The 18657-nt window shown below is 40.0% G+C and overlaps 1 protein-coding gene across 8 annotated transcripts in view; it reads right to left on the reverse strand.

The window, feature by feature from the left end:
* The window catches only part of GAS2 (growth arrest specific 2), a 142857-nt gene that overhangs the window by 42213 nt on the left and 81987 nt on the right, over window positions 1–18657 (reverse strand). For all 8 annotated transcript variants that reach the window (XM_050955473.1, XM_050955470.1, XM_050955468.1 and 5 more), the window contains 2 exons: window positions 10242–10386; window positions 5575–5682 (listed from right to left, as the gene is read on the reverse strand). In XM_050955473.1, the coding sequence (XP_050811430.1) occupies window positions 5575–5682; window positions 10242–10386 (253 nt within the window). The remainder of the gene's footprint in view (window positions 1–5574; window positions 5683–10241; window positions 10387–18657) is intronic.

Raw genomic sequence — 18657 nt, forward strand, 5'->3', positions numbered from 1 at the left:
TCACTATGTTTTTGTTATAATCTCATTATTCCATTTATTTTTTTTAAAAAACATTTTGTCAGTTTAAATACTATAGCTGAAGGATTGAGGCTATTAAGGAACAGTTGATTGTCACAAAAACAGTGACACAATGGTGGGAAAGGGACACAATGAGCAAAATCATAGAAATTTAGGGCTGGAAGGGACCTTAATAGGTCCTTTACTCCATCTAGTCCAAGAGCTAATGTGCCAGTGGTTTCCTGTACATGGTATATGCATGTGGAAGCGTTAACTCTACACCAAAGGATCAAATTTACACATTATTAAATTGGATACCATCATTTCTTTTAATTCAAATAATTAGCATTATTATAAAACATAGCTTCTGTTACCAGCATTTAACAGCCTTTACAGTTATCTACTCTGGCCTAGCAGGCAAACACCATATAAGTGAATAAAGGAAGAACAAAATAAACAGAAGATGCAATTCCTTTTTAAAATACAAGTGTTTTCAGTGTTTGAGTGTTTAAGCTTTCATGTTCAATTCATGGAAAGCAGGCTCAGTTTAAGCAGGGTCGGAAATCCAATCTGTTAATTCCCAATCTCAAGGAAACTGGAAAGGGGAAACAAACCTTAGCTACACTATATTGTCAGACAGGTCCTTGCCATACTTTTAAATAAAGATTTCCATTATGCTTTAATATTGTTTGTTATGCATTTTGCTCTCTTTTTATATCACATGCAAATACACTCCGCTGAATACCAAAAAAAACCCCAGATTTGATGCCTGATCCTGTAGTCCTTACTTCTGAGAGTAATATTCACTGAGGAAAGTAGTCCTGTTTGTTTCAGTGAAACAACTCACTTGAGAGAAGATTATTCATGTGAAGGATTGGGTTCGTTGTATTTTTGTTTTCTTTTTTATTTCAAAGAGAAAAAAATATTTTCTGTGATAAATATTCCAGGCTGACGAATAGTAATTTTGGGCAAATTGCACATGAGGATTGTGTTCTGCTAGGTTTGTTTTTTATTGGTGGGGTTGTAACTTGCTTTAAAAATAGCAGCATAAACAGAAACAAAATAAGGGATGTATTCTTAATTTGTCCATTAAAAAAGCTGTGGATCCAGAATGGAAGAGGAATTTATTGCAGAGGGATAACTGCATTAAATACTCATTAGCATTTTCTTTTTATTGTCCCATAATCATTAACTCATCTACTGTAGTTACAGTATAATTGTATTTATAATGAACACAACGGTATTAATGTGCCCATAATGTAATTCTACCATGACCAAGCAATAATAGTAGTACCATTAAACCAAAGTGCTATATAAGTTCTCAGACATGATCTATGGTTACATCTACATATATAGTGGAGTAGACACTACCCTCCCAGCTAGCATGGCTATAAATACCAGTCTGAATTGTGAGGTATGGGTTAAGCAAGCAGAGTAGGTACCCTACACAGCCCACATATCACATGTAAATGCCACTAAATGCCAAATAAATGCTTCTCATATTTACACTGCTATTTTTAGCAGTGTGATGTCCCACTATCTCCCCCGCCAAAGCCTTCCCCCCGTGACCAACCTTTCACTGTGGCGTATAGCTATACACTGCAGTCACAAGTGTGGCTGCAATCTGCCTTTCACATGTACTTCCTGTACTCTACACACCACCCTAAGTATAGACATAGCCTATCTTCTTACTTCACAAGTTTCACACACAGTGGTATCTAGGTACCCCTGGAGGTGGGTGACATCTAAAAATGGGCAGGCAAAAGTAAGTAGAGGCACACTCAGCTAGCTTACAGGAGCAGGTGAACATTAGCCTGTGGGTAAAATTTTCAAAAGTGCTTAAGTGACTTGGAAGCCGAAGTCCCATTTTTTAAAGTGAGGGCCAGATTTACATAGGTATTCTGATGTCTAAAGATGCAGATAGGTACCTAGTGGAATTTATGAAAACACCTAAGTGACTTAGTGCCTAGCTCCCATTGAATTTCTTAAGTCACTTAGGTGCTTTTGAAAATGTTATCCTAGTATCTGATGCAAATTAGTGGAAAGTTCGATCCAGAATGGCAGAGCAGAACAAACAGCCAGTCAAGAGCGCTATTCTATAACTTCAGGCATCTCCACAGCAAAAATCAAGCCCAGCAGATCAGCTCTCCACTGTGCGCAGAAAGGTAGTTCTGGTCTGCAGACGATTTCAGTATTTCAAAGTTTGATTTTGTCCACAAAAGGGAAAGCCTTGAGGTCCCTGCTCTGAGGTGGGCTGCCCCAGAGCCACAGACTCCAGTCCAGAAGCCAAGCCATCAGTAAAGATTTTCACCATATAAGACCCTAACACTTGTCCCACTGAAGTCAGTGGAATTTCTTCCACTTGGCTCTAATTGAAGAGCCATAAATCCAGGTAAAATTGGTGCTGAACCAAACTAATCTAGAAATTTCATCCAGATACTTTGTATGCACGGTGACAGTTGATGGCAGTGTCCAGGGAAACAATCTATATCATAAATGGAACAGATGGGACAGAAGGAAAAGTTATCCCCAGCAACATCAGGAGATGGTGCCAAATGGCCAATGAAATTAAATGTCAGTTAAGCATCTCTTTACCTGCATTTCTACTATAAGAACATAAGAATGTCCATACCAGGTCAGACCAAAGGTCCATCTAGTCCAGTATCTGTCTACTGACAGTGGCCAATGCTAGGTGCCCCAGAAGGAGTGAACCTAACAGGCAATGATCAAGTGATCTCTCTCCTGCCATCCATCTTCATCCTCTAACAAACAGAGGCTAGGGACACCATTCCTTACCCATCCTGGCTAATAGCCATTTATGGACTTCACCACCATGAATTTATCCCGTTCTTTTGAACACTGTTATAGTCCTAGCCTTCACAACCTCCTCAGGTAAGGAATTCCACAGGTTGACTGTGCGCTGCGTGAAGAACTTCCTTTTATTTGTTTTAAACCTGCTGCCCTTTAATTTCATTTGGTGACCCCCAGTTCTTGTATTATGGGAATAAGTAAATAACTTTTCCTTATCTACTTTCTCCACATCACTCATGATTTTATATACTTCTATCATATCCCCCGCCCTTAGTCTCCTATTTTCCAAGCTGAAGAGTCCTAGCCTCTTTAATCTTCCCTCATATGAGACCCTCTCCAAACTCCTAATCATTTTAGTTGCACTTTTCTGAACCTTTTCTAGTGCCAGTATATCTTTTTTGAGGTGAGGAGACCACATCTGTACACAGTATTCGAGATGTGGGCATACCATGGATTTATATAAGGGCAATAATATATTCTCCGTCTTATTCTCTATCCCCGTTTTAATGATTCCTAATATCCTGTCTGCTTTTTTGACCGCCTCTGCACACTGCGTGGACATCTTCAGAGAACTATCCACGATGACTCCAAGATCTTTTTCCTGATTCGTTGTAGCTAAATTAACCCCCATCATATTATATGTAAGAAAGTTTCTAAAGGGTCCAAAAGAAAAGCCTAATACATGTATTTATGTATATGTGAAAAATCCATAGCTTGAAGGGTTAAAACAAGCTGGTGAAGAATTACTATAACCCAGTGGAACGCACCATAATGAGACAGATTCCAGTGCAACCAAACTATAATGTACTTTGTTCCTGAAGTACACTAACTATGGATCAAGCCTACTTCCATTGAAGTCAATGGCAAATTTTCCAATGACATTCATAGAGCAGGATCTAGCCCTAATACTGTAGTTTGATGTCTAATCCATATCACAGTTATATTTTTTTTTTGGCACAATTCCACCTGGAATGCAGAAGCATGATATGAAATGGGGTGTTTTGTTTGCACACTTGGAACGGAAAACTGACTTGGAACAAACTGTATACCAGAGAAACCAGCAGTAGGGAATTTGTGACACAAAATTTTAGAAGGAAACTTACAGTTTATCAAAAAGAGAAGGTTAAGAATGGTTTAAGATTTGTGATTTAAGACTAAAAATAAAGGAAGAAATCAAAAGTGCAAGCTGGCTAAAAAGCACCAATTTTATACAAGGCTACTTTAAAAGTACAGCTGAAAAATTACAGTTACTCATTTTCCACTGTTAAAAATGTGTTTTTAATGGGAACAACAGTGACTTGTGAAACTTGATACTGTGAAATGTAATAGAGGACAAAAACGAAACTAGAAATGTGAATTATAAAACACCATACATTATGTGCATAAATGCACGCTATGGCCTTTGGTTGATTAACATTAACTTTTGCACAAACTGATTAAAAAGTGATCATTTTAGTGCCCTAAAAATATTGTAGCATTAAAAGGAAGTCTCATAGGCAATAAAACATAATTCCTTTCTTTATCATATTAAAATTCCTTTGCATAGTCCATCTGTAGCCCAATCTTTCATTTCTTGTACACTCTGAACTCGTTCTGAATTAATTAAGGCTTTTCAGGCTCCTATTCAGCAATGCACTTAAACATGTGCTTAACTTTAATCACATGTTTTAAGTCCATTCCAATTTAGCAAAGCCCTTAAGTATGCACTTGACTTCAATGGGACTTAAGAATCTTCTTAGGGTTAAGCATATCCTTTAGTGTTTTGCTGAACTGGGACCTCAAGGAATGAAGGACTGAGAATGTGAGGGAGTAAATATTAGATTGCAAGTTAAAAAGCTAAGATTCCCATTGACTTCATTTGGCTAAAAAGACTCTCACTGACTTCTACTGATTTTGGATCAGGCCCTAAACCCCCAGTTATGCAAGAGCAGAGCCATGTACCCCTGGTGGAGTAGAGATAGCACAATCCATTTTCTCCAATGAGAAGAGGAGTTGCAATTTTGTCTGGCTACTACTTGGGTCTAGAACAAATGTACGTTGCAAGGGGGGACATAATGACAGACTGGATCTTGGCATATATAAAATCAATAATCTGGGTATTTTCAAATTACTAAAATAAGCAAATATATAAAAGATTAAGATTTCAGAATGTATGCAAAATGGTGCCTTTTGGGGGCAGCTCAACCAGATAGAAATTCAATGTGTATTACCAATACAATTCTGCCGTACGTGAGTTAATGTGGTACCTGTGAAAGATGCCTGTGGTAGTGCAGTTTTGCCTATGCTACCCTCCCAATGTATGTCAACCATGGGATGGAGGGATGGGAGAGTAATTTAGACTCTCATTCAGTCTTTGACCACTCTCCTCAGACTGTCAATAGGGTACCAATTATCACAAAGTGGAATGATGGCTTTTCTGATAAGAATACTATTCCAACAGGAAATAAGAAACCATCATCTCTATTTGTGAAGAATTTTAGTCACCATTTATCATGGCCAGCATGGAATCAATGACCTAGAAGTAGGAGGATCTACCACATTATTAATTCTCTACCCCTCCCCCTCCCGGGGACTGTATTTCCCCAGTTGTGCTATGAATAAGAATCTGTACTTGTCAGAAAGAAAATATTTTTTCTCATTAACCAGTGGTGCCATTTTAACCTGGAAAGAAGCAGCCCAAGCATTAAAAAATGTTGCTGTCAGATGGCAGATATCAGTGATCTCCGAAAGGGATATTGCATAACATGAAGAATGAAAACTTCTTACCCTAATAAAGAGGATCTTCTCTCCAACTCTGTACCGTCCTTGTGAAAGACGCTCCACACAGAATTTATTGGGACATTTGCAAGGAGGATCTTCAGAAATGTGTTTGACCTGAAAAACAAGTTATTATTGTATCTCTTTCATAGAGTGTATCTGCAGCAAACTGTTCAAAAGGGCAGTTACCGTAATGTCATGCCCTTGATTTATTCTCTGTCATCATGACAAATGACTTCTTCCTAACACCTCTTCAGGCTTTTAATTAAGGCACTATTGCTGAAATTGTCTTACTTCTTTTTTCCCCTCAACTCTAACGTTTTTAATAGTATGGCACTGAGTGACATTTTAAGACACTGATTTTAATACCATTGTTGCTACTAATGGGCAAAATCATGAAATCTATACTAAGCTTCTATGTGGTCCATAGGGAACAATCCCAGTGCATTCAGCGGGTTTTTTGCTGAATTAAAAATGAGTAAAAACTGAATGAAAACTTCAGGATTTGGTACATCTGGTACATGTAAAGCCTTGAATCAAATACACCTCTACCCCCATATAATGCGACTCGATATAACACAAATTCGGATATAACGCGGTAAAGCTGCGCTCCAGAGGATCAAAGCAAGTTCAGTATAATGCGGCTTCACCTATACCGCAGTAAGATTTTTTGGCTCCCGAGGACCGCATTATATCAGAGTAGAGGTGTAGTAATAAACCTCATATAGTATTCAGATATAAGCAACACAGACTCTCCTCTTATGTTAAGCCACGTGAAAGAGGAAAAAAAATGGGTGATCACAGCTTTTTCAGGGCCACTTTTTTCTCTCGCTCTGCAGAGCTTCTGGCATAGCTTGGGGACTCACAAGAAAGACCCTATAGATCTTAAAATATCTTCAAAAAGATCCTTTGCATCAGCATCTTCTGTCATAGCCCAGTAATGACAACACAGATGATGTGTCCTCCCTTTGGGTCATGCGCAGAGTTCAGATTGGGCCCAAGGACTGGGCCACAATATCTTCTTGAAATCTACATGTATTTTCAATTACATAAAATGCTAATATTAAACAAACCTATATTCTTACTTATTAAAAATATTAAAATGAAAAATAAATACAGCAGCAGTTTTTTAAAGCATCTGTGAAATCCAACGTTGTGGGGATTCCCAAATCAAAAGAGAATTCCCAGGTGTGGAAAGATAAAGTAGAGGCCAGTGATCCTCGCAGACACTCAGTTTACCATGGAATTTCACCATATAACTGAGTGATGAACTTAGCTCAAAGTTTGTCAACCTGAGGTTGATGGTATGTGAATGGAATTGAACTCTACTGATTTTTGATGGGCAGATTTACAATTTAATCCACCTACAATTCTCAGATGAAAAGTAAAGGAAGTCCAGTATTGGAGTCCTGAGTATATCTGATACACAAAAAGGAGGCTGTCCAGCAGGGCTTCCTTACTAATAAAATTAACACTACTTTAGCTTAGAGATAGAGTACCTGATTTCGCACTATCTTCACCTTGCATAGCCATTTACACCTGGGTAAAACACTATGCCCTGATCATGAGCCAGGATCCAAGCTAAACTCAGTGCCATTGAGAAGAGCTACAGGGAGAAAAGTGCCTTTTATGTTCCCCCTATCCTCAGCTCTGAGATGTTCACCAGTGCAGGGACATGGCCGAGGTAGATGATGTGCTGCTGCACTCTCATGATTGCCTGCTGTTGCATTAGCCAATTGTTATAGTTATAGTTATTGTTATGGTCTGTTATAGCCAGGTGTAATTTAGAGTTGCCTTGAGGCTTCTCTAAGTCACTGGTGTAAAAAATGGACCCCAAAGCCCAAGGATCAGGGATGAACAAGGGCTGTTGAAAGCTACTTTTGTCCCACTCCTCATTTACATCAGCCAAACTTCAGCTCCAACGGAGAATTCAGCTTTGAATGTGAAACCAATGACATTAATATTTAGTAGATGTATATTCTGAACTTTTAGGTGATCTTAAAGTAGCACAACCATCAACGTCAAAGAGCAGATCTGGTTGACTGAACTCTAATTTGACATTCAAATAACACTTCCACTAAGAAACAACACTGACAAGTGCATGAAGGCAATCATTTCCACATACTGTCCTTCTCTTGGATGAAAGCTGACCTAATGCATTGATGTCAAATGAAACAAAATGCAGGAGGAACTTTCCAAAGGTTTTGTCCACTTCATGTAACACTCAACAGACCTTTTCAGATCCAGTTTGTAAACTAAGGCCCCATAAAAAGAGACTGAGAACAGAAAGAAAGCTGTTAGAATAACTTACTGATGAAAGTTTGAGTAACACTGTCTTAGACAGGAAAAATGCTAAGGTCGTGTACTGGGCTCTGTTAGGTATTTTGGTTGTCTGACAAAAATACAGGAACAAATCTGTTATACAGAATAGGAGGCTTTAGGATTTAGGCTTTATATTTGAGGGAAAATTTTAACATGTCAAAGGAACGTTCTTTTTGTTGGAGGTGACTGGGGATATTTATAGATGTAAAAAGCAAACAAGTTAAGTAACATCATTTTTTTCTGTAGTTGATCTTCTCAGCTGATGGGCAGGAAGAGGAACTTTTAAAATTGAGTTATGCTTTATCACCTAATTTGAGGGCTTTCCACCTTATTGCTAAAATGATCCAGTGTTACCATCTGACCAGACCTTTTCCCTTGTGGATTAATTGCTGAGAATGATTCCTCCCTCTCTCAAAAATGTGCAGTATATTGTCATGAAACTTACTTCATAGCTTGAAATTATACTTGGCACTAACACATTAAAAATGGTCATTGGGATTGATTTTCTTGTCACTTAATTGTTTTAACACCAGAATTATTCCAGTGACTCCAATGGAAATTCTCCTCTCATTCACAATGGCATAGATCAAGAGTATTAGGTCCAGGATACTGAATATCAAACCAATCTTAAGATATTCCAGACCTCTACCATCCGCATAAATCAGGAGTAACTCTACTGAAGTCAATGGGTCATATTGAACGTAGGTTGCAGGAGGTGCAAGAGGTATATATGGACTTATATGTCCTCTGATCTTGGGACTGTGTACCAGAGTGATTCTCTAAATGCTCCCCAAATCAGCTTGCCTGTGGCCGCGAGGGTCGAACAGGAAGGGATCGCCACTACATAAATACATGCCAACCACACCGTCTGGTGACACTCCTTATACTAGAAGCCAGCAGAAAGGTGGTGTAGGACTTGTTATGATAACTCTATGCTGCCAAGGATTCACCTGAGCAGGAGGAGGCCTCTAGTAGCCTGGTCTGCCACCTTTAGTGTTGCTTTGTTCTGGGTAAGTAGCATAGAGCAGCTCTGTATTGGGGAGAATCAAAGCCAATCAATTTATACCAGTGTAAAAACTGATACAAACCAGAGGATAATTGAGCCCTTACTGTTGCGGTTGCCATTGCTGCCTCCACAACCTCACTGACCTGAGGGGCATAGAAGTATTATTGACTGGAATTTAAAAATCAAATATGGAATTGGAGGGCAAAACTAAGCCCTGTTGGGTTTTTTTCTGTCTGGATTGTATGAGCGCTGCCATTAGTTTATAGTGTGTGAGTCTGGGGGCAGTGAGGATCAGGAATTTGACTGGATAAATTCAGCCCTCTCTATCCCTATTGCTTTTTAAATTAAAGAAGATGGCTGTTCATACTCTCTTCTCTGTTCCCCTGAGATATACAGTCACCTCTTCCATTCTAAACATACCTGCATTCTCCACAATTCTCCTAGAGAAGCAATGAGTGAGTTTGCACAGTTAAAGATAACAAAATATAAAAGTTAAATGTAACTCATTTACACTGTAAAAATACATTTTTCATTAAAAGAATGAACATTATATTCCATCTGCTCATTGTAACACAAAAGTGGCACATAGGTTTTTCAAGAAGCACTTTGTAACTCCCAGGTGGTACATCTACCATGTGATATAGCAGTTACTATAGTAACTGTTTCTTTTTAAAGAATATATTTGTAATTTCCTAGTTAACCTCTTCATTGCTTCAAAATGTCTCTTTCAGCTGATTCCAGCTGTTTCAAAATGAACCCCTCTAGTGGAGTGTAACTGAGAAGTATGATATAAAGAGCTTAATGAATTGTAAAGCAATGTATTTTCCTTGGTAATAGTGAGGAAAAATTTATTTTGCACTTGTTTATGCTACAAGAGACAATGTCTCTGAGACATGCAGAACTAGAGTATAAAAAGAGGCTCAAATGACTCAGAAATGCTTTGTTAGAAATATGTATAAGTTGGTAAGGGACAAATCTCACAGTCTTGATTCAGTCCTTCCTCAGGCAAAACACCAAATGAGAGTTCAGTGAACAACTAATTTAAAAAAATAAAATAAAATAAAAATAATGACAGCCAGACCTGGCCCTCAGTAAGAACTTCAGCACTGCAAAGCTGGGCCAAATTGCAGATTTCCACTATCCACTGAAATTCCCCAAACTGCAGATAATCGTGGTCACAAGTGATATTAATTGTAGATGCTTGCAAATCTTGTTGTTAGACCTCTAAATGCGGTGAGATGTCAAACTCAGGCCCTTATGTCCTGTGTATGTCAGAATGTGTCATGAAGATGTTAGTCTATTTTTTTGTTGATATCTCATGATCAAAAGCTTGCCCAAGCACACTTACAGCATCATCCAACAGTTTTCCTGTGCTCTTTTTCCCTGGAGACTTTGTTGGGGAGGGTGAAGGAGATGGAAGAGGGGCTGAAAGTATTTCCTCTTGTTCAATCTCTTTCTCCAGCTTTATTAACCCGGGAGGTTCCACACCAAACCTTTTGAAAAAATACAAACAAATTATCAGTGCTTACAAAGAATTTCATATCTTAATAGATCATGATGCATAAACTTCATACATACACAGCTGTGCAACACAGAATTGCTAAACATACCAATGAAGGGATGAGTACATGATATATTATTGTAGCTGCTATCAGTATCATAAATATGCAGTGTGAAATTAAAATAGCATCTCTTATTTAATCAAATTTACAATAAATGCACTTAGTCTTCAGCTTGTTGTTTGTTGGGGAAACATCTATAAATATGTGATATGGTATTTGGTATGTGATAGACACATCCCAAAATTGTTAAGATATGAGAGTTTAGTTCAGAGAACATCTACGTCGCATTTCACCATCCTCTCAGACTTTTTCTAGGAATTATGAAAACTTAAATAGTTTTCATAATAAATCTATATGAGAAAAGATTAATCTGTTAAACCTGAGCATAACCCACCGTAATAGGTATTATGGCCAGTTTATGGATGGGTAAATGGAGACAGATTCAGGTCAAATTTTTTCAAGAGTGGCCACTGATTTTATGCACCTCAATTTTTGGGAGACCAAGTTTGAATCTGTGGGTTTTTTTGTTTGTTCGTTTGTTTGTTTGTTTGTTTGTTTAAGAACTGAACAGTACTTACTGTTCCAGTCTTAAAGGGTCTCAAGTTTGGCACTCAAAAAATTGAGGCACCCAAATTCAGTGGTTACTTTTACAAGTTTGGTTGTAAGTTACTTGGCCAGGGCCGCCCAGAGGTTTCAGGGGGCCTGGGGCAAAGCAATTTCATGGGCCCCTTCCACAGAAAAAAGTTGCAACACTATAGAATACTATATTCTCGTGGGGGCCCCTACGGGGCCCAGGGCCTGGGGCAAATTGCCCAGAGGTGAAAGTAAGCTGGTAAGCGCCGGTATGAAGGACCGATAAGAAAAGGAGACGGACTCAGGGAGGGAGAGAGAAGCGTGCTCCCTGCATAAGAATAGTTTAAACTCAGCTGTTCCCTGATGGTTCAGCCTCCAGGACTAGCTTTCTGGCCTCCTTGTTAATTTCACTCACAGTAGCTGGAGGGAGGGGGTCGAGGAGAGGGTGTGTTTGACCACAGCAGGGGCAGTCCCTGTCTGCCCCCGGGGATGAGGGGATCTCTCCAATACTAATATACACAACAAATACAAGCATTTGGCTGCACAGCTTAAATCCTGAGCTAATAAAAGCAGGGGGGAGGGGAAAACTCACTGTCACACTGGTTTCTCGTCTCCTCCCTCACCCTCCTCCAGCCAGGCTGCAGACAAGGCTCTGAATTCCCCCCCATTCCCCTCAGCAGGGGTTTTCCTCTAGGCTCTAGCTTGCAGTAGACTGGCTGAGATGCCTGCTAGTGCTGCCTGCAAAAGAACAGTTTAAACTCAGCTGTTCCCTGTGCAGTTCAGTGCCCAGAGTTAGGAGCAGTTTCTGACATTCTTGTTAATTTCACTCTCAGTTGTTGTTGGGTGTGTGTGACCATGGCAGGCGCAGTTCTTTTCTGCCCCCGGGATGAGGGGATCTCCTAAACACAATCAAAATCAGGAACTATTTCCAAGTTCAAATCTATCCCATTCCCTCCCCAGCAGAGGATCATGGTTAAGATGTCCAAACTGCTTGCAGATCCTCTTTGAAATGTTACTGTTTAAAAAAAAAACAACACAAAAAACATGGAGAACATGGTGGAAAGATGTGTTATGATGATTAGGCTTTATTTTGGGCAAATCAATTTTGCTAAAGCAACTAAAGATTTACAGGGAAAGCAAATAGCCCCCATAGACAAAACCACAAAGGGACTGGAGGGGAAAACTGAATATTCAGCAAAATTATTGTGCCTCCTTTGAAAGAAATAGTAGTTTTCATTCCAATCCACCCTCTTTCTACATTGATTTAAACACCTGAAATGTCCTTAGGACAGCGAGTGCAATCTCAGATCTCTTTTTGTTTTGTCCTGCCTGCAGAGTGCACAGGCTGAAATTGATAAAACTTTCTTTAAATATCTTGTATATTTCATGAAGGCTATTCCAGTTGTCCTTCATTCACCCCTGACTTTCCCTTCCTCTCCTCCTCCCGCCCACCGCTCCCTCCCTGACTGGCTGGCTGTGGTTTTTGCCTTGGTTACTTACTCCTTGGCAGACCCAGCCCAGCAGCACCTGCTGGCTCTCTGCAGGTAGCAGCCCACAGGGGCCGGTTGCTGGGGTCGCTGCTGGTCGGTGGCAGGCTGCAGCTGCATTGTTTGTGACACATTCATACACATACACATACATACAGTATGTATGTGTATGTGTGAATGTGTGTGTCACAAACAATGCAGCTGCAGCCTGCCGCCGACTGCCCCGACCCCAGCAACCAGCCCCTACTATTGTATTTTAGTAGTATTGGAGATCTCCTCATCCAGGAGGCAGAAAAGAACTGCCCCTGCCATGGTCACACACAGCTTCCCTCCTCTCCCAACAACTGGGAGTAAAATTAACAAAGATGCCATAAACCTATCTTAACCCTGGGGGCTGAATCATCAGGGAACAACTGAGTTTAAACCGTTCTTTTGCAGGAGGCAGTCTCTCTGCTGCAAGCTAGAGGGAAGCCTCTGCAGCAGCTTCTGAGTGCCAGGCAGGGAGAAAGCACAGAGCCTAGCATCGGCAGCCTGGCTGGAGGAGGAGGGAAGACACAGAGAAAAATGTGACAGTGAGTTTTCACTTTTTCAGGCTTATTCCAATAGTAAAGTTTTATTACAGACAGTACTGGTAGTAGTAACAGTAGCTTTATTTTCTCTATCTATGTCATGCAATGGGAGGGATCCATGAAGTATGTAGGAGAGGTGGGTGGGTTGCTTGCGATAGGACCATATGGGTAAGAAATGTAAATTACTTTCACCCCTGCCCAGACCCCAGGGCTCCCAGCTGCCTCTGCAGCTGGTAGCTCCAGGATTAATTTAAAGGGCCTGGCTCCTAGCTTCAGCTGAATCCCTGAGCCCTTTAAATCCTGATTTAAAAGCCCCAGGATTTAAAGGCCTCACCTCTTCTGATAAAGGCCATGCCTCTTCCAGTTGAGGCCCCTCCCCCTCTGCAGGACTCTGCAGTACCGGTAAGTCCTTTAAGTTACTTTCACCCTTGAAATTGCCCCACTTGCCCCCTCACTCTGGGCGGCCCTGTACTTGGCCTATGTCATATAACGAATGAGTAGCAGAGTTGAGAACAGAATCCCAGAATCCTGATGCCCATTTCACAGAACTAACCACTGAACTACACCCCATATTTTTCTTTTTCAACTGAACAAGAAAAGAAAATATATTTTATATGATAATTTCCTTTTAGTTAAAGACCACCATGCTAAATATAGGTATTCACATCAAACCAATTCTATAGTGAAAATACATATTGTATTGTGTGTAAAATAAAAACCCAGGGCCAGATCCAGAACTACGCTGATTCACACCAGCTGACGACCTAGCCACTAGCGTTCTGTACCAAAGACATTATCATAGAACTTAGGGTATGGCTACACTTGCACTTCAAAGTGCTGCCGTGGCAGCGCTTTGAAGTTTCAAGTGTGGTCGCAGCGCCAGCTCTGGGAGAGAGCTCTCCCAGCGCTGCACATCCTCTACAGGTGTAGCTTGCAGTGCTGGGAGCCATGCTCCCTGCGCTGCGGCACTGTTTACACTGAGGCTTTACAGCGCTGTATCTTGCAGCGCTCAGGGGGGTGTTTTTTTCACACCCCTGAGTGCGAAAGTTGCAGCGCTGTAAAGTGCAGTGTAGCCATGGCCTGAGTCATATAGGCAAAGGGCATAAGTGTATATATTGGCCCTTGCATTTTTCATTACAAATTACAAGCTAATCACACTGCTGCGTAGTAAGTTAATACCCAGAAAACTAAGAACCAAATCTGTGCTTGTATTGGCTGCTAACTGGTGCAGTCTGCCTAACGAAAAGTCAGCCAACATTGGAGCGAACACTTATATACAATCCATTTACTTCCTGTCTGTCTGCAGATGCTGACATGCTGTAAATCATTAAATTCCCCCTGGGCTCTAAGCCTACACCTGCATGAGGCCTTACTCATCAAATAAACCATTCCCACTCGCATTAATGCTGCTTCTTTGCTTCTGCTGCTTTTCAGAATCTAACTCACCTCTGATTTCTATCATTACAATAGACAGTATATAATTATTATAGATAATTTTAACAAACTTCTTTCTACTAATCAGCTGAAATTAAATTTAAACATATATCCTCCATGTATTGCATCACAATCAAACAGCTTAATTAGAAGGTTGAATCAACAAAGAAATCCTTCTGCTTGTCTCACAGTGGCTTGCCGTGCAAAAAAAGGTACAAGCCCCGTTCTGAGAACTATGTTGGGAATTTCCTTGTCTACTCCTTTCTAGCCTGTCTTCTCCATAACTACAAATAGAGCAACATCAGACTGTAAAATGATCTCTGATAGACTTCTAAGAGCACCACTTCCAATTTTTCCCAAGGAAAAATTAAGTACAATACCAGAAAGATATAACTTCTCAACAGACTATAATTTTCAAACAAAAGACATCTGGGGGCTGATTTACCCAAAAAAAAAAAAAAAACTTTTACAGCCACGTAAGAATTCCAGTTCTTTTTGTAGAACAGACAGTTTAGCTATTGCATGTCATACCACCAAAAAAGCAGCACACAGATATATTTGCACCTAATTTGCTTTTCAGAATGTAATTATTCTTTAAGGCATATTTACACATGTAGAGAGATTGATTTTGTTCTCTTTTATGTCAATTTTACCTTAGTGTAATTCCAACTATTTCACTGGAGCTACTCCTACTTTACAAGAGTGTGAAAATGGATCAGACCTGCACAACCCCATTGATTGCAATGGAACTGGATAGCTTAAGTCAGTACTGCATTTTACCCCCATAGGATTCATCCATCTTTCACAAGGACTATCAATCCACTAATGTGGGATCAGTCAGTACAGAATTTGGCTCGTTGTGTTAATTGAATGAAAAGTCTCTGAGTCTTATGCACTCTACTCACATTTCCTGCTTTAATTTCCATCACAAGGACAAAAGAGAAAAATCAGGAAAGTTATTGATTGGGGCCAGTAGCTGATTAACAATTGTTTACATGCAGAACAAGATTTTAGTTTCTGATAATGGGCTGACCCTCTGTCTAACACTGTCCCTAATGTTGCAGTTCTTACTCTCATGAGTGTACTTCAACTGGAACTACTCACATAAGCAAGGACCGCAAGATTGGAACCACAGATTAAAAAGTTTATTAGAAAATGTTTAAAAATAAACGATACAGAGAGTTTGAAAAGTCAGTTATTGATCATCGGGGGTAGCATGCAGAGTATAGGGGGATGCTAGTAGTTTGGTATTGAACGGCACATAGCATATACAGTCTGCCATGTTCCCAATGTGGGGTGTACGGTAGGTGAGATCAAGATACAGTCAGGAAGCAGTGGGGATACATCGCAGGCTCAGTCCCTGAAGGTCTGTAAAGAGCCTGAAATACAAATAAACTCTTCACTAATGAAAGGCCAACCCACTGTCAGAGGGTGTTATTTTATTATTTATTTAGATGATTTCTTCAAAAATTTTACCATTTTTGAAATTTCACATTCAGTCATTTAAGTGAATGCTCCAGTAACTTGCAATAGTTTCTCTCTTTGCTAGATGATGTGTTCTGTACAAATGGTGACAAAGCTCAATCAAGTCAGGCTGCTCCATCTCTCTGCTGAGTGGGCATACAGTATCAGTCCAGCTCTCTGAACTGTTACAGAAGTTGGGCACAAATCTAATGAAAACATGCTGAAAATTATTTAGATGGTTTCCTAATAATGAAGGCTTCCATAATGTATGGCAAGTAACTGGTAGCATCTACACAGTGACATGTACCTGATACTGACTTCCAACCAAAAGAGGACAGATTGTGCCTACCTCTTGTCTGGAAATGGCTGACTTTGCTCTGCCTTCATTGTAGGCTACCAAGACATAACATGGCCCAATGTTTGGGTTCTGTTTTCATAAGAAACCAAAAAAGTCAGGCAGTTTAATGGCTATCTCCCCCAATTAGGGCCTGCTTCTCTTCTCAGTAATGCAGATATAAAGTAGTGTAGCTCCACTGAAGTCAATGGAGTTACAGTGATGTAAACAAAAGGGGAATCAGACCCTTGATCAGCAAAATAAGTAATCTGAAAATCTCCTGAGAAACTCCCTCAGACAAATGCAGAGGTCAATTATGGTCTGGAGTAATTCCATTGATGTCAATAATTACTCTAAATTTACACCTGTTTAAATGAAATCAGATTTTTTTTCTCTCTATTTCCTCTACATTCCAGTTACAGTTGAAAAAAGTCTCCAGTCTTTACAGACCCTTAAAAGGTTTGTTTCTAGAAACAATGCCAGTTTAATAGGGTGAGGGGAAGGTTTTGGTTTCCCCTACAAAAAAACCATCTGTACTATCTATCACTCAGTAAAGGCCTGAACCAACTCCCATTCAAATCAGTTGAAAGACCCACTAGTCAGTGGCTTGACTAGGAGTTTAATCAGGCCCTACACACTGAAATCTGAGAAAATAGTTTTTGAGGATTTCATAGGTGACTTTTCATAGTGAATGGATGCTCTCTCCAAACACCTCCTTGTACTTTTGGAGGAGGAAGAAAAATGTATTTAGAACTGCTCAGTGTCTCTTCCTTTCCAAATTCCTTAGGGCTCTGTAGAAGCTCCATTTTAATGTCATATCACTGAGATTCCTGTTCTGAAAAGTGGGCCCCACAGACTGTTGGTTCAGTTAGTTCAATCTTCAGGGTGAGCCGGGCTTTAAAAAGCAAGAAAGATGTCTGTTTAACATCTTATTGTTCCTCATGGGTAATTTAAAGCAATACCTATAGCAGAGATCAGTTTATTAAAATGCTTTTTTCTTTGTTAAATCCAGCCAACATGCAAAACACAGAGTCTATTCAAATCACTCTTGTCTCCCACGTAGCTCAGATTTTAGCACACTTAAAGCAAGAACGCCACTAGACACTTGTCATTTAAATGACATAACCCTGTTATGTTACCCCTTCCAGCATTTCCTGTGCATCTTGAAAATTTACTAGGTGGTAGAGAATTTTCAAATCCCATATTAGGATAGGATTTTTTTTTTTTTTTTAGGGTGAGGGGGAAGGAACAAGTTAAAATGGGAAGAAGGTGTTGCCTGTTACTCTGCTCCCAGGTTGGCTAAAATATGAGCCATATGTGAAAGGAAAGGGGCTTGGAAGGCTTTGTGTGCTAAGGTAGCCCCACCTTTCCAGCCCTGGCAATCATGCATGGTAGGGAGCAGGGCTTTAAAAAGGAGGGAGCTGCAATCAGCAAGGGAGGAAGCCCTGAGAAAGATGTGGCTGGAGTCGCTCCTGTGTAGCAGAAGTAACCATCATGCAAGAAACTCCCACAGCTCTGTGAGGAGTCCAGAGACCCCTGGGGCAACCCTGATAGGGAAAGACTGACTTGGCTATCTAGCTGTAAGGACTCCAACAAAGTAAGTACCCCTGAAGTAAGGTGGTGCCACGAACATTTTTGCTTTTTTATTGATCTCAGGAGAGGCCTTATTTTGTGTTGAATCTGAACTTTTGTTTTCCCCCTACCTCGAAACAAAGTAAACAGGTCCACAAGGTGAGGTCCACTGCAAGGATTAGGAGACTGTGGCCTGTACTAGGCCAATCGATGGTGACAACTGGGCATGCTGAGGAGCCCCAGCCCAGCTAGGGCTGTGCCCCCGAGAGAGACTTTCTTTACACCATATCTTGATACATTTTTTTTTAACATTAAATTCCCATTGACTGCATGGGATGATGAAATGAAGAGTATCTTTTATAAACCAAAATAAACAGCATGGTTTGTTTGTTTTTTTTAAAATGCAAAGTTGTGCTTAATAAGTGATAGCACGATATGGCTTGGAATTTGTTTTTACATCTAAGGGATACACTGCTATGAAAGAGTACAAATGGGAAAAGCCAGGATATACAAACTTAAGTTAAAGAAGTCAAATGCATCTGGCAAAATTCTACATTCGTTCCCATGCAATCCCCATTGGAATGGGGCTACATGGGTGTGAGGGAACAATTTAGTGAAGTTGCTTTTCAAGACGTGAATTAATTTAAAGCAATTTTTTGCTTAAAAACAAAGAATGATACCTTGTTGAGTTATAACGCCCCGTGACTAGCTTGTGACATTCTTACTAACATTGAAAATACCTTACTCCATAAGTAGCCACTTTGATTTC

This window comes from Gopherus flavomarginatus, chromosome 5, assembly GCF_025201925.1.
Source record: "Gopherus flavomarginatus isolate rGopFla2 chromosome 5, rGopFla2.mat.asm, whole genome shotgun sequence".
NCBI lineage: Eukaryota > Metazoa > Chordata > Testudines > Testudinidae > Gopherus > Gopherus flavomarginatus.